Source organism: Staurois parvus, unplaced genomic scaffold (assembly GCF_062004578.1).
Source record: "Staurois parvus isolate SC_StPar_1 unplaced genomic scaffold, SC_StPar_1.0 ptg000842l, whole genome shotgun sequence".
In the NCBI taxonomy this organism is placed as follows: Eukaryota; Metazoa; Chordata; class Amphibia; order Anura; family Ranidae; genus Staurois; species Staurois parvus.
In genome coordinates this window covers 729,436-753,519 of record NW_028318638.1, presented here as the reverse complement: position 1 = coordinate 753,519, position 24,084 = coordinate 729,436, and the positions used below count along the sequence as shown (strand labels likewise).

At 52.1% G+C, this 24,084-nt stretch overlaps 1 protein-coding gene across 1 annotated transcript; it reads right to left on the bottom strand.

Annotated features, from left to right (window-relative positions):
• Positions 1-22,612: 22,612 nt before the first annotated feature.
• LOC149443622 (olfactory receptor 5AR1-like) lies at positions 22,613-23,563 on the bottom strand. Its single transcript, XM_089655481.1, has one exon. The coding sequence runs from the start codon at positions 23,561-23,563 to the stop codon at positions 22,613-22,615; it is 951 nt and encodes a 316-aa protein (XP_089511607.1).
• Between the last annotated feature and the right edge of the window lie 521 nt (positions 23,564-24,084).

Here is a 24,084-nt window from a genome sequence, read left to right as displayed (position 1 = left end):
TTTAGGTCAAAAGCGGTTTTAGACCGGCTAGAGAACAGCGATAGTAAATCAGAACCACTTTCAGAATTGAGTGATAATGATTCGTGGGGGAAATTCCTCATCAGACACTGAAAACGATTCTGCGGCTTTGCTCAGTGATGTGCAAACTTGGCGCTATATTTCAAATTTCAGTGTTTTTGGTTTGATTATATTATTGAATTAAATTTATTATTATTATTTTTTATGATTATTTATTATTTTATAATTTATGATTTCGTGTTTCAAGTTTTATCATACCCGGGATGTTTACTAGACTCTTGTTCGGACAGATTTCAGTGAGTTATTCCTAAAAATTACAGGCCTACAATTAAAAAAAAACATATTTCCATGCAAAAAAATGTACCACTTTGAGCACAGAAATATGGACATAATCAGACCGCTAGGGAGGTTAAAGAAGTTAAACTGGCACACAACGTTTTGTTCATGATAATCTTGTAGAGCAATGGTCCACAGATAGCAGCAAACCTGTTGTATGCCATGACAGCAAGAATTAAACATTCTGTTGATCCTAAATGAAGGAACATCTTCACTGCAAATCCCAACAGGAGGATACTTCTGTCTTTCACCAAAGTGTTTATGAGAATCTTTGGAACAGTAGTGGGTGAGAAACAGATGTTGATAATGGAGAGGTAAATCATGAAAAAGTACATGGGGGTCCATAGCTTTGGGTTGAGCCTCACCACAATGATCAGTAGAAAGTTTCCAGTGGTTATGTAATGTACATTACAAGGAACAGGTTGTGTGAAGGTACAGGACATTAAATAGTCCAACGAGGATGAACATTTCTGGAAATGCTTGGTTGTTTCTTCCATAACATTGTCAGGGCTCCAGGTATGACCAGAGGTGTGTGGACTGACACAGGGAAACGCAGGCTTCAGATATGGTATAAACAATATAATTTATTAAGACTAACAATACAAAACAGTGCAAAACTAAACATAAACACAGTGCAAAAAAAAAAACCAAACCACCCACATACAATACAAAGAGTAGTCAGGCAGGCCGGGTCAGTAGCAAACGGGCAAACGGAGTATCAGGAACCAACGGGAGAGTGGTCGGGGTCACAAGCTTGGTTCAGTAACTCACGGGCAGCGCGGTACAGAGGGTTAGGCAGAGAATGGTCAGGGTCACAAGGCAGGGATCAAGCAGGAGAAGTCAGCAGAGGTCAGGATCAGGCAGGGTCGGCAACAAGTCAGACAGGAACAGGAACAGGAACACAGGATACAAGGTACAGAGGCCCATGGAAAACACACACCAAGGCCTTGACTGTGAGTCTGGCCATTCCTTAAATACAACCCCTGCAATCAGCTTCAGGTGTTTGGCTGATTGCAGGGGTGAGTCTCTGATTGCTGGCCAGCCCTGGTACTGCAGCCCACAAGGCAGGTGAGTCCCACCATTATTGGCAAGTCCATTCCTGACAAACATCCTGAAAGAAAAAATTTGACCATACAAATAAAATGCACTTGTATTTTAATTTCCTTTAAATGACCAGACCATTGATATTTTGGTTGGAGCCTCATGGCTTGGGACAGTCCCTGACTTACTGTATCTGACTTTGCATACTTCAATGGTGAGATCTTCCTTCCATAATTTTGGACTTTGTTTCTGTCCTCCTATCAGTTTTGAGTAGACTGATCTTTGCATTTTCATTTTCTCATACAGAAACAATTGAGTACTGTCCGTGATACTTTTTTTATTTGCACTAACATACAATTTTGAGGACAAGCTTTCGGGGTATGTCCCCTTCTTCAAAGTCCAAACGGAAGAAGGGGACATACCCTGAAAGCTTGTCCTCAAAATTGTATGTTAGTGCGAATAAAAAAAATATCACGGACAGTACTCAATTGTTTCTGTCGCAAATGCACTAATACGACTACAATCACCTCATTTTCTCATGAAATGCAAATGTGCAAAGAATCATTAAGGTGTTTCAAAATCATTAAATTAATACTAAAAATGTTCAATTATTGTGATAAAAGATAATGTGATGAAAAATGTTGTTTATTAATAAAGTCCAGTAATACGACAATATAAAGTCCAGTATATTATATCACTGCCACTGTGATTCCACTCCAAATGTGCTCTCCACACCACAACTGTTCAGTGACGTTAATCCCCTGTGATCTGCACCACCAATTCACTCATCAGAATTCTAGGACTCATTTATCTCTAAAAGGGTATAAGATCGCCTGTGCCCAAAATGATTTTCTATGTGACTGATTTGTGGGATCAAGCACCAAGTTTTCTCAATGTTCCTCAGATGAAGAGTTTGCCAAAATCAAAAACAACCATCATTGCCAAAACACATCGATTAGATAAAAGAAATCCATCTAAAAGCTTTGAATAAACTCACATTTAGTAGAGTTGTATATTACAGTTGCAAGAAAAAGTATGTAAACCCCTTGGGATTACGTGGAGTTTTGCATAGGAAATAGGCTTTTGGAGATACTTTTGTAACCCTTTCCAGCTTCATGCAAGTCAACAATTCTTGATCGTAGGTCTTCTGAGAGCTCTTTTCTGCGAGGCATGGTTCACATCAGACAGTGCTTCTTGAAACCAGTAAACCCAAAACAGGTGTGTGTTTTTTAAGGGCAGGACAGCTGTCAGCAACACATCCAATATCATCCCACTGATTGGAGTCAAGGTTGGCTCACTCCTGGCTCCAATTAGCTCTGGGAGAAGTCATTAAGCTAGGGCCTCACATACTTTTCCTCCCTACACTGTGAATGTTTACATGTTATGTGCAATTAAACCATGGCAACATCTAATGTTTGTGTAGTATTATGTTCAGCAGACTGTGTTCTTCTATTGTTGTGACTTAGATGATGTTCAGAGCACATTTTATGCCCAATTCATGCAAAACTCCACGTAATCCCAAGGGGTTCACATACTTTTTCTTGCAACTGTACATCTGATCTCTACATTTGTAGCTCTACCCACAGAAGAGCCGCAGAATTGTTTCGTGATTTCTCTGCACACATGAAGATAACTGTCAGGGCTCCCAGGTGTGACCAGAGGTGTGTGACTGACGCAGGGAAACGCAGACTTCAGATAGTGATAAATAGAGATGAGCGAATCGAAGTAGCCGAAGTGGAATTCGAGTCGAATATCGGAAAAATTTCGATTCGCGCCGAATCCGAAAAATAGCCTAATTCGGACGCGCGAATCGAAATTTTTCCGAAAATGGTGGCTGACATGTGCGGCGACGGAGCGGGGATGTCTGGGAAGGCGCGCAGACAAGGCGCGCTGACCCATAATGCATTCCTCAACGACATGTGATCGCATCAGCCAATCAGCAGCCAGCCAGCTAGCACTGTGTAATGGTCGAGCTATAAATAGCGGCCATTTTGGAATTCTTCATTTGCCTGCAGTCATTGAACAGAGGCAGACCGCTCTGTATTAGGGACAGGGACAGAGTTAGGGCCACAGAAACGATACTTGGGGACAGAGAAACGATACTTAGGGACAGAGAACTATTACTCAGGGACACAGAATTGTTAGTTAGGGCCACAGAATCGTTACTTAGGGACAAAGAAACGCTAGTTAGGGCCACAGAATTCATACTCAGGGACAGACAGAATTGTTACTGAGTGCCAGAGAATTGTTACTTAGGGCCACAGAAACGTTATTAGGGCCACAGAATTGTTACTCAGGGACAGACAGAATTGTTACTGAGTGCCAGAGAATTGTTACTTAGGGCCACAGAAACGTTATTAGGGCCACAGAATTGTTACTCAGGGACAGACAGAATTGTTACTGAGTGCCAGAGAATTGTTACTTAGGGCCACAGAAACGTTATTAGGGCCACAGAATTGTTACTCAGGGACAGACAGAATTGTTACTGAGTGCCAGAGAATTGTTACTTAGGGCCACAGAAACTTTAGTTAGGGCCACAGAATTGTTACTCAGGGACAGACACAGAATAGTTACTGAGGGCCACAGAACTGTTACTTAGGGCCACAGAATTGTTACTCACACAGACACAGAATTGTTACTCGCACAGACACAGAATTGTTACTCAGGGACACAGAACTGTTACTGAGGGCCACAGAACTGTTACTTAGGGCCACAGAATTGTTACTCGCACAGACACAGAATTGTTACTCGCACAGACACAGAATTGTTACTCAGGGACACAGAACTGTTACTGAGGGCCACAGAACTGTTACTTAGGGCCACAGAATTGTTACTCGCACAGACACAGAATTGTTACTCGCACAGACACAGAATTGTTACTGAGGGCCACAGAACTGTTACTTGGGGCCACAGAAACGTTAATCAGGGACACAGAATTGTTACTGAGGGCCACAGAACTGTTACTTAGGGCCACAGAATTGTTACTCGCACAGACACAGAATTGTTACTCGCACAGACACAGAATTGTTACTGAGGGCCACAGAACTGTTACTTAGGGCCACAGAATTGTTACTCGCACAGACACAGAATTGTTACTCAGGGACAGACAGAATTGTTACTGAGTGCCAGAGAATTGTTACTTAGGGCCACAGAAACGTTATTAGGGCCACAGAATTGTTACTCAGGGACAGACAGAATTGTTACTGAGTGCCAGAGAATTGTTACTTAGGGCCACAGAAACTTTAGTTAGGGCCACAGAATTGTTACTCAGGGACAGACACAGAATTGTTACTGAGGGCCACAGAACTGTTACTTAGGGCCACAGAATTGTTACTCGCACAGACACAGAATTGTTACTCGCACAGACACAGAATTGTTACTGAGGGCCACAGAACTGTTACTTGGGGCCACAGAAACGTTAATCAGGGACACAGAATTGTTACTGAGGGCCACAGAACTGTTACTTAGGGCCACAGAATTGTTACTCGCACAGACACAGAATTGTTACTCGCACAGACACAGAATTGTTACTGAGGGCCACAGAACTGTTACTTAGGGCCACAGAATTGTTACTCGCACAGACACAGAATTGTTACTCAGGGACAGACAGAATTGTTACTGAGTGCCAGAGAATTGTTACTTAGGGCCACAGAAACGTTATTAGGGCCACAGAATTGTTACTCAGGGACAGACAGAATTGTTACTGAGTGCCAGAGAATTGTTACTTAGGACCACAGAAACTTTAGTTAGGGCCACAGAATTGTTACTCAGGGACAGACACAGAATTGTTACTGAGGGCCACAGAACTGTTACTTAGGGCCACAGAATTGTTACTCGCACAGACACAGAATTGTTACTCGCACAGACACAGAATTGTTACTCAGGGCCACAGAACTGTTACTTAGGGCCACAGAATTGTTACTCGCACAGACACAGAATTGTTACTCAGGGACAGACAGAATTGTTACTGAGTGCCAGAGAATTGTTACTTAGGGCCACAGAAACGTTATTAGGGCCACAGAATTGTTACTCAGGGACAGACAGAATTGTTAGAGTGCCAGAGAATTGTTACTTAGGGCCACAGAAACTTTAGTTAGGGCCACAGAATTGTTACTCAGGGACAGACACAGAATTGTTACTGAGGGCCACAGAACTGTTACTTAGGGCCACAGAATTGTTACTCGCACAGACACAGAATTGTTACTCGCACAGACACAGAATTGTTACTCGCACAGACACAGAATTGTTACTCAGGGACACAGAACTGTTACTGAGGGCCACAGAACTGTTACTTAGGGCCACAGAATTGTTACTCGCACAGACACAGAATTGTTACTCGCACAGACACAGAATTGTTACTCAGGGACACAGAATTGTTACTGAGGGCCACAGAACTGTTACTTGGGGCCACAGAAACGTTAATCAGGGACACAGAATTGTTACTGAGGGCCACAGAACTGTTACTTAGGGCCACAGAATTGTTACTCGCACAGACACAGAATTGTTACTCGCACAGTCACAGAATTATTACTGAGGGCCACAGAACTGTTACTTGGGGCCACAGAAACGTTAATCAGGGACACAGAATTGTTACTGAGGGCCACAGAACTGTTACTTAGGGCCACAGAATTGTTACTCGCACAGACACAGAATTGTTACTCGCACAGACACAGAATTGTTACTGAGGGCCACAGAACTGTTACTTGGGGCCACAGAAACGTTAATCAGGGACACAGAATTGTTACTGAGGGCCACAGAACTGTTACTTAGGGCCACAGAATTGTTACTCGCACAGACACAGAATTGTTACTCAGGGACACAGAATTGTTACTCAGGGACACATAATCGTTTAATTAAAGAGTATGTCAGACAACATGCAGAGGAGTGGCAGAGGAGGCAATGTTTTAGGAGCGAGCAGACGTGGCAGCAGAGGAAGGGGTCGAGGCAGCACTATTCGCAGCCAGAGGCCAGTGCTCCCGGTGTCATCCAGCGGTCGTGTCTCCACCGACAACCCTGCCGTCATCGATTGGTTGGCTCGGTCGTCTTCCTCTTCCCAGGTCACCTCTGACACCTACAGCCAACGGTCGGTGGGTACGTCAGACACAACCGTTAGTTGGCATGGCCCGGGACCAAGCCCACTGAAATCACGTGTCCTCTACCTGCCCCTGTCCTTTGGTGTTCCCTCACCAAGCGAAGTATCGCATGCTGTGGGCTCAGCCCCACTGTACAGTGAGGAAGAGCTAACAGAGGGCGGTCAGGAACGGGGGGAGACATCCGCCTTTTCAGCAGCCAGGAGAAGAAGTAGTGGCGAGGAGAGTGGCCCGGTAGCCGGTCTAGAGACAGGTCTGTCTCCTGACCCAGACGCAGCCGAGGGGGCTAGTAGTGAGGCGGAGACCCTACTTGATGATGAGGAGGTTGATCGCACTTGGCAGCCTCGTCGTCATCAGGCAATTTCTTCCGCATCATCAGGAGAAGAGGGTGGCAGCTTGGCAGTGAGCGAAACAGTCGGTGGGTTGCCCAGGAGACAGCAGCAGGGTCGCAGCAGTGTCAGTGGAAGCAGTGTCAGTGGAGCCAAACGGCCACGGAGTAGAGCACCAGCTCCACTGCAGCCTACCACCACGGCCAGTAGTGGTGCCGGTGTGCACGGAGGAAGCAGCAGTCAGCCAGTGAGGAGTATCGGGGGCAAAGTTTCCTACTCGGCGGTGTGGCAATTTTTCGTCAAGCCGCCCGAGGAAGTAAACGTAGCCATATGTCGACTATGTGGCCAGAAAGTCAAGCGTGGCCAGGGGGCCCATGTTGGGACTACAGCGTTGCGGCAGCATATGCAGCATCGCCATTTGGTGGCCTGGGAAAACCGTGATAAAGATACGGCGGTTCTGCCCGCCCCAGCCCCCGCTCCATCACCCGCTCCGTTACTTGCTCCGTCACCCGACGTCAATCGCCCTCCATCAGCCAGTCAAGGCTCCAACACCTCTGCTGAGGGGAGTTGTCGCTCGTTGGCATCTTCCGCTCGTTCAGATGCTCCTTCTGCTACTCCTCTTCACGGATTCCGTCAGCAGTCTTTCTTGGAATCCGTTTCCAAGAGACAACAGTTTGCGAGCACGCACCCGACGGTGCAAAAGCTGAACGTCCTCCTGTCCAAGTTGCTGGTGCTGTAGTCCCTCCCTTTCCAAGTGGTGGACTCAGCACCTTTCAGAGAAATGATGGCTTGTGCCGCGCCGCGGTGGAGAGTGCCAAGCCGTCATTTCTTCGCCAAAAAGGCAGTGCCAGCCCTGCATTCACATGTAGAAGACATGGTGGGCCAGTCTTTGAGCATGTCGGTCTCTGCCAAAGTGCACGGCAGCGCCGACGTGTGGAGCTGTAACTACGGTCAGGGACAGTACATGTCATTTACGGCCCACTGGGTGAACGTGGTGCCGTCACAGCCGCACCAGCAACTTGGACAGGTCACGCCGCTTTTGCCTCCACGTTTGCACGTCCTTGGTCCGGCAAAGATGTCCGCCTCTACCAGCTCTTCTTCCGCCGTGTCCTCAGCCGCCACCCCCGTGCCAAGTCCCATTACCCGACCGGCATATCACATGTGCAGGGCGCAACGGTGTCACGCTGTTCTGCACCTGGTATGCCTTGGCGAACGTAGTCACACAGGGGAGGAACTTCTCAGTGTAATGAACAGAGAAATCGACAGATGGCTGTCTCCGCGCAAACTGAAAATCGGAACCATGTTGACCGACAACGGAAAGAACATGGTGTCTGCTCTGCGTCAAGGAAGGTTGTGCCATGCGCCATGCATGGCTCACGTGTTCAATCTGGTTGTCAAGCGGTTCCTAAAATCCACCATCCCACTGCAAGACATCCTTAAAATGTCACGTAAACTTTGCATGCATTTCAGCCATTCCTACACCGCAAAGCACACCCTCCTTGAGCTGCAGCGGCAGAACGGAATTCCACATCATCGCCTGATCTGCGACGTTGCAACAAGGTGGAATTCAACCCTACACATGTTAGACCGCCTTTACGAGCAGCGAAAGGCCATCACCGATTTCCTGATGTTACAAGCGGATAAAGGTACTCCCCTGTGTAACTTCGATGTCAGCCATTGGCAGCTCATGCATGACACCTGCTGCTTGCTCAGGCCCTTTGAGGAGGCCACGCTATTCGTGAGTCGGCAGGACTATGGGATGAACGACGTCATTCCTCTGTTGCACGTCCTTGAACAAATGCTGTTAACAATGGCTGGTCAGGGTGCGGTAGACGTGGCGCACAGATCTCAACGCCACATGACCCCTGTGGGGGCAGGACAGGAAGAAGAGGAGGAGGTAGAGGAGGACATTTGTGCTCAGGAATTATTGAGTGAAATGGGTGGTTTTTCCACTCAGCGGACAGGAGTGGAGGAGCAGGAGCATCTGGTAGAGGAGGAGGAGGAGGAGACAGAGGACCCAGACACACCGTGGCAGTATGCTGTGGAGATGGAGGCAGGGAGTCCCTCGCATTCCTTGGCACAAATGGCCCATAGCATGCTCGGTTGCTTGCGTAGCGACAGCCGAATAATAACCATCAGACAGAGGGATGACTTTTGGCTGTCCACCTTGTTGGACCCTCGCTACCGTTCAAAAATGGTGGCCTTTTTCACACCTGCTGAGAGGGAGGCCAAAATAACGTACTATAAAAACCACCTATGTAGTCAGTTGGTCTCTGCCTTTGTGCGCCAACGTCCATCCTCAGACACTGTGGGCCCTGTGCGCTCGCATTCCGCTGCCATGGCAGCAGGGGAGGGGTGGGGTGGTAGGAGCAGTGGCAGCTCCACCAGCAGCGGCTGCCTCAGTCTGCAGTCGATGATGAGTAGCTTTCTTCACCAGCGCAGTGAGGAAACTACTAACCAGCCGCAGCAGCAGCAGCAGCAGCATCAGGTGGACCTGGAGCAGGACCTCAAACAACAGGCTTGGGCCTACTTGGACAGCACCCTGCCAACCGAGGTAGACAATCCCCTTGACTACTGGGCAACAAAACTTGACCTTTGGCCCCAACTAGCTGAATTTGCCCTTGAAAGGCTGTCATGCCCGGCCAGTAGAGTGGCATCGGAGCGCGTGTTTAGTGCGGCAGGAGGAATTGTAACTCCGCGGAGGACACGACTGTCCACCCAAAGTGTGGAGAGACTCACGTTTGTGAAAATGAATCAGGCGTGGATTAGTCTGGATTTCAAACCACCAGTTCCTGACACAACTGACTAAATCCGCCATGAATCATGCCTCAAACATGTGCCACTTTGAGGTCTCCTCACACACTGCTGGTGTGTTGAATTTTTTGACATAGGGTGCTGGCAGATTACGGGCCTCCTATAGCTGCTGCCAGGCCCCTAATCTGCCATGGGCCCCTATATACCGCCTCCTCATGCTGCTGCCAGGTCCAGAGTCTCTCATGGGTCCCTGTACGGCCTCCCATTGCTGCTGTCTCCATCGCTACACTCTGCCATGTGCCACTTTCAGGTCTCTTCACACTGCTTGTGTTTTCAATTTTTTGACATAGGGTGCTGGCAGATTACGGGCCTCCCATAGCTGCTGCCAGGCCCCTAATCTGCCATGGGCCCCTATATACCGCCTCCTCATGCTGCTGCCAGGTCCAGAGTCTCTCATGGGTCCCTGTACGGCCTCCCATTGCTGCTGTCTCCATCGCCACACTCTGCCATGTGCCACTTTCAGGTCTCCTCACACACTGCTGGTGTGTTGAATTTTTTGACATAGGGTGCTGGCAGATTACGGGCCCCCTATAGCTGCTGCCAGGCCCCTAATCTGCCATGGGCCCCTATATACCGCCTCCTCATGCTGCTGCCAGGTCCAGAGTCGCTCATGGGTCCCTGTACGGCCTCCCATTGCTGCTGTCTCCATCGCCACACTCTGCCATGTGCCACTTTCAGGTCTCCTCACACTGCTGGTGTGTAGAATTTTTTGACATAGGGTGCTGGCAGATTACGGGCCTCCTATAGCTGCTGCCAGGCCCCTAATCTGCCATAGGCCCCTATATACCGCCTCCTCATGCTGCTGCCAGGTCCAGAGTCTCTCATGGGTCCCTGTACGGCCTCCCATTGCTGCTGTCTCCATCGCCACACTCTGCCATGTGCCACATTCAGGTCTCTTCACACTGCTTGTGTTTTCAATTTTTTGACATAGGGTGCTGGCAGATTACGGGCCTCCCATAGCTGCTGCCAGGCCCCTAATCTGCCATGGGCCCCTATATACCGCCTCCTCATGCTGCTGCCAAGTCCAGAGTCTCTCATGGGTCCCTATACGGCCTCCCATTGCTGCTGTCTCCATCGCCACACTCTGCCATGTGCCACTTTCAGGTCTCCTCACACACTGCTGGTGTGTTGAATTTTTTGACATAGGGTGCTGCCAGATTACGGGCCCCCTATAGCTGCTGCCAGGCCCCTAATCTGCCATGGGCCCCTATATACCGCCTCCTCATGCTGCTGCCAGGTCCAGAGTCTCTCATGGGTCCCTGTACGGCCTCCCATTGCTGCTGTCTCCATCGCCACACTCTGCCATGTGCCACTTTCAGGTCTCCTCACACTGCTGGTGTGTTACATTTTTTGTCATAGGGTGCTGGCAGATTACGGGCCTCACATAGCTGCTGCCAGGCCCCTAATCTGCCATGGGCCCCTATACCGCCTCCTCATGCTGCTGCCAGGTCCAGAGTCTCTCATGCCATGTGCCACTTTCAGGTCTCCTCACACTGCTGGTGTGTTACATTTTTTGTCATAGGGTGCTGGCAGATTATGGGCCCCCTATAGCTGCTGCCAGGCCCCTAATCTGCCATGGGCCCCTATATACCGCCTCCTCATGCTGCTGCCAGGTCCAGAGTCTCTCATGGGTCCCTGTACGGCCTCCCATTGCTGCTGTCTCCATCGCCACACTCTGCCATGTGCCACTTTCAGGTCTCCTCACACTGCTGGTGTGTTACATTTTTTGTCATAGGGTGCTGGCAGATTACGGGCCTCACATAGCTGCTGCCAGGCCCCTAATCTGCCATGGGCCCCTATACCGCCTCCTCATGCTGCTGCCAGGTCCAGAGTCTCTCATGCCATGTGCCACTTTCAGGTCTCCTCACACTGCTGGTGTGTTACATTTTTTGTCATAGGGTGCTGGCAGATTATGGGCCCCCTATAGCTGCTGCCAGGCCCCTAATCTGCCATGGGCCCCTATATACCGCCTCCTCATGCTGCTGCCAGGTCCAGAGTCTCTCATGGGTCCCTGTACGGCCTCCCATTGCTGCTGTCTCCATCGCCACACTCTGCCATGTGCCACTTTCAGGTCTCCTCACACTGCTGGTGTGTTCCATTTTTTGTCATAGGGTGCTGGCAGATTACGGGCCTCACATAGCTGCTGCCAGGCCCCTAATCTGCCATGGGCCCCTATACCGCCTCCTCATGCTGCTGCCAAGTCCAGAGTGTGTCATGGGTCCCTGTACGGCCTCCCATTGCTGCTGTCTCCATCGCCACACTCTGCCATGTGCCACTTTCAGGTCTCCTCACACACTGCTGGTGTGTTAAATTTTTTGTCATAGGGTGCTGGCAGATTACGGGCCTCCTATAGCTGCTGCCAGGCCCCTAATCTGCCATAGGCCCCTATATACCGCCTCCTCATGCTGCTGCCAGGTCCAGAGTCTCTCATGGGTCCCTGTACGGCCTCCCATTGCTGCTGTCTCCATCGCCACACTCTGCCATGTGCCACATTCAGGTCTCTTCACACTGCTTGTGTTTTCAATTTTTTGACGTAGGGTGCTGGCAGATTACGGGCCTCCCATAGCTGCTGCCAGGCCCCTAATCTGCCATGGGCCCCTATATACCGCCTCCTCATGCTGCTGCCAGGTCCAGAGTCTCTCATGGGTCCCTGTACGGCCTCCCATTGCTGCTGTCTCCATCGCCACACTCTGCCATGTGCCACTTTCAGGTCTCCTCACACACTGCTGGTGTGTTGAATTTTTTGACATAGGGTGCCGGCAGATTACGGGCCCCCTATAGCTGCTGCCAGGCCCCTAATCTGCCATGGGCCCCTATATACCGCCTCCTCATGCTGCTGCCAGGTCCAGAGTCTCTCATGGGTCCCTGTACGGCCTCCCATTGCTGCTGTCTCCATCGCCACACTCTGCCATGTGCCACTTTCAGGTCTCCTCACACACTGCTGGTGTGTTGAATTTTTTGACATAGGGTGCTGCCAGATTACGGGCCCCCTATAGCTGCTGCCAGGCCCCTAATCTGCCATGGGCCCCTATATACCGCCTCCTCATGCTGCTGCCAAGTCCAGAGTCTCTCATGGGTCCCTATACGGCCTCCCATTGCTGCTGTCTCCATCGCCACACTCTGCCATGTGCCACTTTCAGGTCTCCTCACACTGCTGGTGTGTTGAATTTTTTGACATAGGGTGCTGGCAGATTACGGGCCTCCCATAGCTGCTGCCAGGCCCCTAATCTGCCATGGGCCCCTATATACCGCCTCCTCATGCTGCTGCCAAGTCCAGAGTCTCTCATGGGTCCCTATACGGCCTCCCATTGCTGCTGTCTCCATCGCCACACTCTGCCATGTGCCACTTTCAGGTCTCCTCACACACTGCTGGTGTGTTGAATTTTTTGACATAGGGTGCTGGCAGATTTCGGGCCTCACATAGCTGCTGCCAGGCCCCTAATCTGCCATAGGCCCCTATATACCGCCTCCTATAGCTGCTGCCAGGCCCCTAATCTGCCATAGGCCCCTATATACCGCCTCCTCATGCTGCTGCCAGGTCCAGAGTCTCTCATGGGTCCCTGTACGGCCTCCCATTGCTGCTGTCTCCATCGCCACACTCTGCCATGTGCCACATTCAGGTCTCTTCACACTGCTTGTGTTTTCAATTTTTTGACATAGGGTGCTGGCAGATTACGGGCCTCCCATAGCTGCTGCCAGGCCCCTAATCTGCCATGGGCCCCTATATACCGCCTCCTCATGCTGCTGCCAAGTCCAGAGTCTCTCATGGGTCCCTATAAGGCCTCCCATTGCTGCTGTCTCCATCGCCACACTCTGCCATGTGCCACTTTCAGGTCTCCTCACACACTGCTGGTGTGTTGAATTTTTTGACATAGGGTGCTGCCAGATTACGGGCCCCCTATAGCTGCTGCCAGGCCCCTAATCTGCCATGGGCCCCTATATACCGCCTCCTCATGCTGCTGCCAGGTCCAGAGTCTCTCATGGGTCCCTGTACGGCCTCCCATTGCTGCTGTCTCCATCGCCACACTCTGCCATGTGCCACTTTCAGGTCTCCTCACACACTGCTGGTGTGTTACATTTTTTGTCATAGGGTGCTGGCAGATTACGGGCCTCACATAGCTGCTGCCAGGCCCCTAATCTGCCATGGGCCCCTATACCGCCTCCTCATGCTGCTGCCAGGTCCAGAGTCTCTCATGCCATGTGCCACTTTCAGGTCTCCTCACACTGCTGGTGTGTTCAATTTTTTGACATAGGGTGCTGGCAGATTACGGGCCTCCCATAGCTGCTGCCAGGCCCCTAATCTGCCATGGGCCCCTGTACCGCCTCCTCATGCTGCTGCCAGGTCCAGAGTCTCTCATGCCATGTGCCACTTTCAGGTCTCCTCACACTGCTGGTGTGTTACATTTTTTGTCATAGGGTGCTGGCAGATTATGGGCCTCCTATAGCTGCTGCCAGGCCCCTAATCTGCCATGGGCCCCTATATACCGCCTCCTCATGCTGCTGCCAGGTCCAGAGTCTCTCATGGGTCCCTGTACGGCCTCCCATTGCTGCTGTCTCCATCGCCACACTCTGCCATGTGCCACTTTCAGGTCTCCTCACACACTGCTGGTGTGTTCAATTTTTTGTCATAGGGTGCTGGCAGATTAAGGGCCTCCCATAGCTGCTGCCAGGCCCCTAATCTGCCATGGGCCCCTATACCGCCTCCTCATGCTGCTGCCAGGTCCACAGTCTCTCATGCCATGTGCCACTTTCAGGTCTCCTCACACTGCTGGTGTGTTCAATTTTTTGACATAGGGTGCTGGCAGATTACGGGCCTCCCATAGCTGCTGCCAGGCCCCTAATCTGCCATGGGCCCCTATACCGCCTCCTCATGCTGCTGCCAAGTCCAGAGTGTGTCATGGGTCCCTGTACGGCCTCCCATTGCTGCTGTCTCCATAGCCACACTCTGCCATGTGCCACTTTCAGGTCTCCTCACACTGCTGGTGTGTTCAATTTTTTGACATAGGGTGCTGGCAGATTACGGGCCTCCCATTGCTGCTGCCAGGCACGTAATCTGCCATGGGCCCCCGTACCGACTCCTCATGCTGTGACGTTGCAACAAGGTGGAATTCAACCCTACATATGTTAGACCGCCTTTACGAACAGCGAAAGGCCATCACAGATTTCCTGATGTTAAAAGCGGATAAAGGTACTCCCTGTGTAACTTAGATGTCAGCCATTGGCAGCTCATGCGTGACACCTGCGCTTGCTCAGGCCCTTTGAGGAGGCCACGCTATTCGTGAGTCGGCAGGACTATGGGATGAACGACGTCATTCCTCTGTTGCACGTCCTGGAACAAATGCTGTTAACAATGGCTGGTCAGGGTGCGGTAGACGTGGCGCACAGATCTCAACGCCACATGACCCCTGTGGGGGCAGGACAGGAAGAAGAGGAGGAGGTAGAGGAGGACATTTGTGCTCAGGAATTATTGAGTGAAATGGGTGGTTTTTCCACTCAGCGGACAGGAGTGGAGGAGCAGGAGCATCTGGTAGAGGAGGAGGAGGAGGAGACAGAGGACCCAGACGCACCGTGGCAGTATGCTGTGGAGATGGAGGCAGGGAGTCCCTCGCATTCCTTGGCACAAATGGCCCATAGCATGCTCGGTTGCTTGCGTAGCGACAGCCGAATAATAACCATCAGACAGAGGGATGACTTTTGGCTGTCCACCTTGTTGGACCCTCGCTACCGTTCAAAAATGGTGGCCTTTTTCACACCTGCTGAGAGGGAGGCCAAAATAATGTACTATAAAAACCACCTATGTAGTCAGCTGGTCTCTGCCTTTCTGCGCCAACGTCCATCCTCAGACACTGTGGGCCCTGTGCGCTCGCGTTCCGCTGCCATGGCAGCAGGGGAGGGGTGGGGTGGTAGGAGCAGTGGCAGCTCCACCAGCAGCGGCTGCCTCAGTCTGCAGTCGATGATGAGTAGCTTTCTTCACCAGCGCAGTGAGGAAACTACTAACCAGCCGCAGCAGCAGCAGCATCAGGTGGACCTGGAGCAGGACCTCAAACAACAGGCTTAGGCCTACTTGGACAGCACCCTGCCAACCGAGGTAGACAATCCCCTTGACTACTGGGCAACGAAACTTGACCTTTGACCCCAACTAGCTGAATTTGCCCTTGAAAGGCTGTCATGCCCGGCCAGTAGCGTGGCATCGGAGCGCGTGTTTAGTGCGGCAGGAGGTATTGCAACTCCGCGGAGGACACGACTGTCCACCCAAAGTGTGGAGAGACTCACGTTTGTGAAAATGAATCAGGCGTGGATTAGTCTGGATTTCAAACCACCAGTTCCTGACACAACTGACTAAATCCGCCATGAATCATGCCCCAAACATGTGCCACTTTCAGGTCTCCTCACACACTGCTTGTGTTTTCAATTTTTTGACATAGGGTGCTGGCAGATTACGGGCCTCCCATAGCTGCTGCCAGGCCCCTAATCTGCCATGGGCCCCTATATACCGCCTCCTCATGCTGCTGCCAGGTCCAGAGTCTCTCATGCCATGTGCCACTTTCAGGTCTCCTCACACACTGCTGGTGTGTTCAATTTTTTGTCATAGGGTGCTGGCAGATTACGGGCCTCCTATAGCTGCTGCCAGGCCCCTAATCTGCCATGGGCCCCTATACCGCCTCCTCATGCTGCTGCCAGGTCCAGAGTCTCTCATGGGTCCCTGTACGGCCTCCCATTGCTGCTGTCTCCATCGCCACACTCTGCCATGTGCCACTTTCAGGTCTCCTCACACACTGCTGGTGTGTTCCATTTTTTGTCATAGGGTGCTGGCAGATTACGGGCCTCCCATTGCTGCTGCCAGGCCTGTAATCTGCCATGGGCCCCCGTACCGCCTGGTCACGCTGCTGCTGGGTCCACAGTGTGACATGGGTCCCTGTACCGCCTCCCATTGCTCCCACTCTGCCATGTGCCACTTTCAGGTCTCCTCACACTCCTGCTGGTTTCCATTTTGTCATAGGTTGCTGGCAGATTACAGGCCTCCCATAGGTGCTGCCAGGCCCCAAATCTGCCATGGGCCCCCGTACCGCCTCGTCACGCTGCTGCTGGGTCCACAGTGTGACATGGGTCCTTGTACCGCCTCACATTGCTCCCACTCTGCCATGTGCCACTTTCAGATCTCCTCACACTCCTGCTGGTTTCCATTTTGTCATAGGTTGCTGTATGGCCTCCCATTGCTGCTGCCTCCACCGCCACACTGTGGCTCCAAACACTGGTTTTGGCCCCGTGACTGGCCAAATGAGTGAAGTGTGCGGTGATTCTAAGATCAACGGCACTCATCTGCATGTCATACTGAGTGACAGACTCCAAGGGCATTTAAATTAAAGGTACAGTGTTCTGCACTAATATTAAGTCTCTCTGAAGCCTAGAAACACCCTTTTTTAAGTTAAATTCACAGCGAATTTATTCGACTCGAATCGAATATTGTCCACGAATTCGCCGAATCAGTCGAATCGAATTTTTCATTTCTTCGCTCATCTCTAGTGATAAACAATATAATTTATTAACACTAACCATACAAACATAAACGCAGTGCAATACTAAAACATAACACAGTGCAAACAAACCAAACCAACCACCCACAGATAACAGTACATACAAGCAAGCGTTGTCAGGCAGGCCGGGTCAATATCAATAGGGCAGGTAGGTACAGGGGGAGCAAGCGGAGATGGGTCGGGGTCACAGGCCAGGTTCAGCAGGTAGCTAGCAGCGTAGTACAGAGGGTCAGGCAGAGGGATGGTCAGGGTCACAAGCCAGGGATCAGAACAGGTAGCAAGCAGCGTGGTACAGAGGGTCAGGCAGAGGGATGGTCAGGGTCACAAGCCAGGGATCAGAACAGGTAGCAAGCAGCGTGGTACAGAGGGTCAGGCAGAGGGATGGTCAGGAGCGAGCCGGGATCAGAGCAGGAGAAGTCAGCAGCGGTTCAGATCAGGCAGGGTCAGCAAAGGAACAGAAACAGGATGCAGGACAGATACAGGGCCCAGGACAAACACAACACCAAGGCAGAGTCTGCAAGTCTGGCCATCCCTTAAATACACCAGTATCATCAGTTCCAGGTGTTAGCTGGCTGAAAGGTTGAGTCTCTGATTGCTGGGAGCACCCGCTGGCCAGCCCTGGTACTGCAGATCAAAAGGCAGGTGAGTCCCACCATTGCTGGCCAGTCCATTCCTGACAGTACCCCCCCCTCAAGGAGCGGCCTCAGGACGCTCCAAACAGTCCTAGCTGGGCAAAATGTTCCACCGCCCGGGTCTGGTAACTGGCGGGATATCAAAGACTGGCACACCAGGCAGGACTCCGGGCAGCGGCACACGGGGCTGGACTCCGGGCAGAGGCACATCGGGCTGGACTCCGGGCAGGGGCACATCGGGCTGGACTCCAGGCAGAGGCACATCGGGCTGGACTCCGGGCAGAGGCACATCGGGCTGGACTCCGGGCAGAGGCACATTGGGCAGAGGCACACCGGGCAGAGGCACATCGGGCTGGACTCCGGGCAGAGGCACACCGGGCAGAGGCACATCGGGCAGAGGCACACCGGGCAGAGGCACATCGGGCTAAACTCCGGGCAGAGGCACATCGGGCTGGACTCCGGGCAGAGGCACATCGGGCAGGACTCCGGGCAGAGGCACATCGGGCAGGACTCCGGGCAGAGGCACATCGGATTACCAGGCGAAGCAGCAGGCAGCGGGCCACCAGGCGGAGCAGCAGGCACCGGGCCCCCGGCCGGAGCAGCGGGCACCGGGCCCCCGGGCGGAGCAGCGGGCACCGGGCCCCCAGGCGGAGAAGCAGGCACCGGGCCCCCGGGCGGAGCAGCAGGCACCGGGCCCCCGGGCGGGGCGACAGGCACCGGGCCCCCGGGCGGGGCGACAGGCACCGGGCCCCCGGGCGGGGCGACAGGCATCGGGCCCCCAAGGGGAACTGGCGGGCGCCAGACCCCCAGGTGGAGCGACAGGTCTCGGGCCCTCAGGCGGAGCGGCGGGCGCCGGACCCCCAGGTGGAGCGACAGGTCTCGGACCCCCAGGTGGAGCGACAGGTCTCGGGCCCTCAGGCGGAGCGGCGGGCGCCGGACCCCCAGGTGGAGCGACAGGTCTCGGGCCCTCAGGCGGAGCGGCGGGCGCCGGACCCCCAGGTGGAGCGACAGGTCTCGGGCCCTCAGGCGGAGCGGCGGGCGCCGGACCCCCAGGCGGAGCGACAGGTCTCGGGCCCTCAGGCGGAGCGGCGGGCGCCGGACCCCCAGGTGGAGCGACAGGTCTCGGGCCCCCAGGCGAAGCGGCGGGCACCGAGTCACCAGGCACGACTGTGGGCTCCGAGTCAACTGGCATGACCGCTGGCACTGGGTCAGACATTGGATCGTCTGGCTGGACAGCGGGCATCGGGTCACCAGGCATCAGGTCATTTGGCTCGACAGCGGGCACCGCGTCATCTGGCAAGGCAGTGGGCTCCGAGTCAACTGGTATGACCGTGGGCACTGGTTCACACATTGGATCGTCTGACTGGACAGCGGGCATCGGGTCACCAGGCATCAAGTCATTTGGCTCGACAGCGAGCACCGTGTCATCTGGCAAGGCAGTGGGCTCCGAGTCAACTGGCATGACCGCGGGCACTGGGGCAGACATTGAATCGTCTGGCCGGACAGCGGGCATCGGGTCACCAGGCATCAGGTCATTTGGCTCGACAGCGGGCACCGCGTGATCTGGCAAGGCAGTGGGCTCCGAGTCAACAGGCACGACAGTGGGCACCGGGTCATCAGGTACCGGATTGTCTGGCTCGACAGCGGGCATCGGGTCACCAGGTATGACAGCGGGCACTGGGTCACCAGGTATCAGGTCATTTGGCTCGACAGCGGGCACCGCGTCATCTGGCAAGGCAGTGGGCTCCGAGTCAACTGGTATGACCGCGGGCACTGGGTCAGACATTGGATCGTCTGACTGGACAGCGGGCATCGGGTCACCAGGCATCAGGTCATTTGGCTCGACAGCGGGCACCGCGTCATCTGGCAAGGCAGTGGGCTCCGAGTCAACAAGCACGACAGTGGGCACCGGGTCATCAGGTACCGGATTGTCTGGCTTGACCGCGGGCACCGGGTCACCAGGCATTGGATCGTCTGGCTCTACAGCGGGCATCGGGTCACCAGGCATCAGGTCATTTGGCTCGCCAGCGGGCACCGCGTCATCTGGCAAGGCAGTGGGCACCGAGTCACCAGGTACGACAGCGGGCTCTGAGTCAATTGGCACGATAGCGGGCACCGGATCAGGTACCGGATCATCTGGATCAACAGCGGGCATCGAGTCAACTGGCCTAATAGGATCGTCAGGCTGGATCAGTTCATCATGCTCAGTAGAGGCATCAGGCTGAATGCCGGCGTCCGGCTGAGTAGAGGCTTCAGGCTGAGTAGAGGCTTCAGGCTGAGTAGAGGCTTCAGGCCGAGTAGAGGCTCCAGGCCGAGTAGAGGCATCAGGCCGAGTAGAGGCTTCAGGCCGAGTAGAGGCTTCAGGCCGAGTAGAGGCATCAGGCCGAGTAGAGGCATCAGGCCGAGTAGAGGCTTCAGGCCGAGTAGAGGCTTCAGGCAGAAGAGAGGCATCAGGCTGCGTACAGGCATCAGGCTGAGTACAGGCATCAGGCTGAGTAGAGGCTTCAGGCCGAGTAGAGGCTTCAGGCCGAGTAGAGGCTTCAGGCAGAAGGGAGGCATCAGGCTGAGTACAGGCATCAGGCCGAGTACAGGCATCAGGCCGAGTACAGGCATCAGGCCGAGTACAGGCATCAGGCCGAGTAGAGGCTTCAGGCCGACTAGAGGCATCAGGCCGAGTAGAGGCTTCAGGCCGAGTAGAGGCTCCAGGCCGAGTAGAGGATTCAGGCCGAGTAGAGGCATCAGGCTGCGTACAGGCATCAGGCCGCTTACAGGCATCAGGCCGAGTACAGGCATCAGGCCGAGTACAGGCATCAGGCCGAGTACAGGCATCAGGCTGCGTACAGGCATCAGGCCACGTACAGGCATCAGGCCGAGTACAGGCATCAGGCCGAGTAGAGGATTCAGGCTGAGTAGAGGCTTCAGGCTGAACCACGGAAGGCAGGTTCACCGGTTTGGATACTGGCAGGATGGTATTGGTTGGAAAGAATTTTCGCTTTTTTCTGGTTTTAACTACTGGAGCACTGCAAGTAAACGCAGGTCTGCAAACTAATGGAGCAGCTGGAGACAGAGAAGAACTGGAGGATGGAACAGGAGAGGGAGCAGTTGCTACAGAGGGCTTTTTTACAGGGTTAAAGGCAGGATAGGTGCAGCGAGTGGGAACAGGGTACTGACATGCGGTAGATAGCCAAGTATACTGGGCTGTAACTGGGGGAGTTGTTGGGAATACAGGAGTAGAGCTTTGAGGAAATAGATTAGAAGCAGGACTGGGTCTTTGTAAGCTGACTGAGGCTGGGTGCAACAAGTCTGACCATGTCTGCAGTATGGGTTGAACAAAGCTGAGCTTACACAAAGCCTGTCTGACCAAAGACTGCACTGCGTTTATACAATCTCTTAGTGTCTGTGGTGAACATGTGGAATAACGTTCCAGAAAGTAACCCACATCATCCTCTAATAACCACACCAGGGACTCTACCTGGTCTGCACTAAATGGTGGCAAAAATTCATCCCTGCATTCAGGGAAACCAGGTGAAACCAACTCAACACAAACCTTAATCAATGGCTGCACCATAGAGAAATCTGTGCCCTGATCTACTAGAACATGAGCGAGCCGTATACATTCTAGCAGTTCATCCCGGGGATACTCCTTCAGAGTCTGATAAGCATATTTTCTGTCATCAAGCACTAGCAGAGATAAATACTCAACCTCATCCAGATCCATCCTTCCCAGCAACAAGCCAAGATGGCTTCCCTGTGCAGCCACTTCTGGTCAGGATTGGCCTTGGTGTAATGTCAGGGCTCCCAGGTGTGACCAGAGGTGTGTGACTGACGCAGGGAAATGCAGACTTCAGATATGTGATAAACAATATAATTTATTAACACTAACCATACAAACATAAACGCAGTGCAATACTAAAACATAACACAGTGCAAACAAACCAAACCAACCACCCACAGATAACAGTACATACAAGCAAGCGTCGTCAGGCAGGCCGGGTCAATATCAATAGGGCAGGTAGGTACAGGGGGAGCAAGCGGAGATGGGTCGGGGTCACAGGCCAGGTTCAGCAGGTAGCTAGCAGCGTAGTACAGAGGGTCAGGCAGAGGGATGGTCAGGGTCACAAGCCAGGGATCAGAACAGGTAGCAAGCAGCGTGGTACAGAGGGTCAGGCAGAGGGATGGTCAGGGTCACAAGCCAGGGATCAGAACAGGTAGCAAGCAGCGTGGTACAGAGGGTCAGGCAGAGGGATGGTCAGGAGCGAGCCGGGATCAGAGCAGGAGAAGTCAGCAGCGGTTCAGATCAGGCAGGGTCAGCAAAGGAACAGAAACAGGATGCAGGACAGATACAGGGCCCAGGACAAACACAACACCAAGGCAGAGTCTGCAAGTCTGGCCATCCCTTAAATACACCAGTATCATCAGTTCCAGGTGTTAGCTGGCTGAAAGGTTGAGTCTCTGATTGCTGGGAGCACCCGCTGGCCAGCCCTGGTACTGCAGATCAAAAGGCAGGTGAGTCCCACCATTGCTGGCCAGTCCATTCCTGACAATAACACATCTCGCTCACCCACCATTGAAACCAACACACCATCATACATTTCAAAGAATTTATTTTTTTGCATGGGACATATAAAGTTGATATGTGTAAGTAATTTAGGCACAATACAGACTCTTCAGGTGCCTTCTACCATAAAAATTGTTCATGTAGCAAAATGCAATACAATATTATGACCGACAATCTATGCTTACCAGACGTATGCCCTCCCTTCTGTACTTTAGCCTCTTGCATATGTACAGTATATTGAACATTAGAAAATTTGTTTTCACACATTGCATTTTTTTTTAGAGACATGTATTTCTTGTTCTCTTTTAAGTGTGTTCTTGACATCCTTGTTCCTTATACTATAGATGATGGGGTTCAACATAGGCGTCACTGCTGTATAGAGAATAGACACAATTTTGTTTGTTTCAGGAGAGTAAGTAGAGCGAGGTTTCAGATACATAGACATGATGGTCCCATAATAAAGAGCCACTACTGTTAGGTGGGAAGCACATGTGGAAAAAGCTTTGTTTCTTCCTTGTGAGGAACGGATCCTTAAGATGGTGAAGATGATGTGGACATAAGAGATCAGGGTCAAGCAGAAGGAACACATAGCGATAATCCCTGCGGAGATGTACATGGCTATCTCATTAAGCAAAGTGTCTTGGCAGGACATTCGAAGGAAAGGTGGTATCTCACAGAAGAAGTGGTTGACATGGTGGGACTTGCAATAAGTGAGCTGGAAGGTGAGGACAACATGTATGGCAGAGTTCATGAAGGAAATACTCCATGACCCTACAGCTAAACTAACACATAACATCTTGTTCATGATGGTGTTGTAGTGCAATGGTCTACAGATGGCAGCAAACCTGTCATATGCCATGACGGCTAAAATGAAGCACTCTGTTGATCCTAATGCCAAATGAAAGAACATTTGCAGTGCACATTCCAACACAGAGATACTTCTATCCTTGACCAGAGTGTTTATGAGAAGTTTGGGAACAATGGTTGATGAGAAACCAACATCAATAATGGAGAGATTGCTTAGAAAAAAATACATTGGGGTCTGTAGGTTTGGGTTGATCCTCACCACGATGATCAGCAGAAGATTTCCTGACAACGTGATTATGTACATGATGAAAAACAAAAGGAAGCAGATTGCCCGGAGATATGGGACATTAGACAGACCAAGAAGGATGAACCTTCCACTAGATGTTTGGTTGATTTCTTCCATAACATTCTGACAAACAGAAAAAAAGAACTCATCAGTTGAAATAAAATATATTTGCATTTTTATTTCCTTTCAAAGGTCAGGCCCCCCAAAAATGATATTTTAGTTGGGTCTGGTCAGCTAAGTCAGCTCCAGGCTTATTAGAATCTTGAATACCCCAGCAGTAAGATCTCCTGCCACATTCCCTAATTTATTATCTCCTCATCCTGCATTCTTCATAATATAAAACAACAGAAAAATACAACTGGGAAATTGGGAATCCCTCTATCACATACCTGGTGTTAGAGGCCAATGGAGAGAGGGCTTCCCTTGCAGCTAGGTTCCAGACTCCCCTGGATATGGGACAGGAGTCAGGCCCAAAGTAGCATGGGTCGCCTGTAGGAGTATTTGTCAGATGTATACCCAGGAGCACAGCTGATGCAATAGAATGGTGTCTGCAGACAGGTATGCAAGCCTTCAGGGTAGCAGAGGACAACAGAATAGTCGGTTCAAAGCCAAGGTCAGATGCCGGGTGGAGATTGGAG

Coding starts and splice junctions, on each gene's coding strand:
- LOC149443622 (XM_089655481.1), bottom strand. CDS start 23,563: ATGGAAGAAATCAACCAAACATCTAGTGGAAGGTTCATCCTTCTTGGT.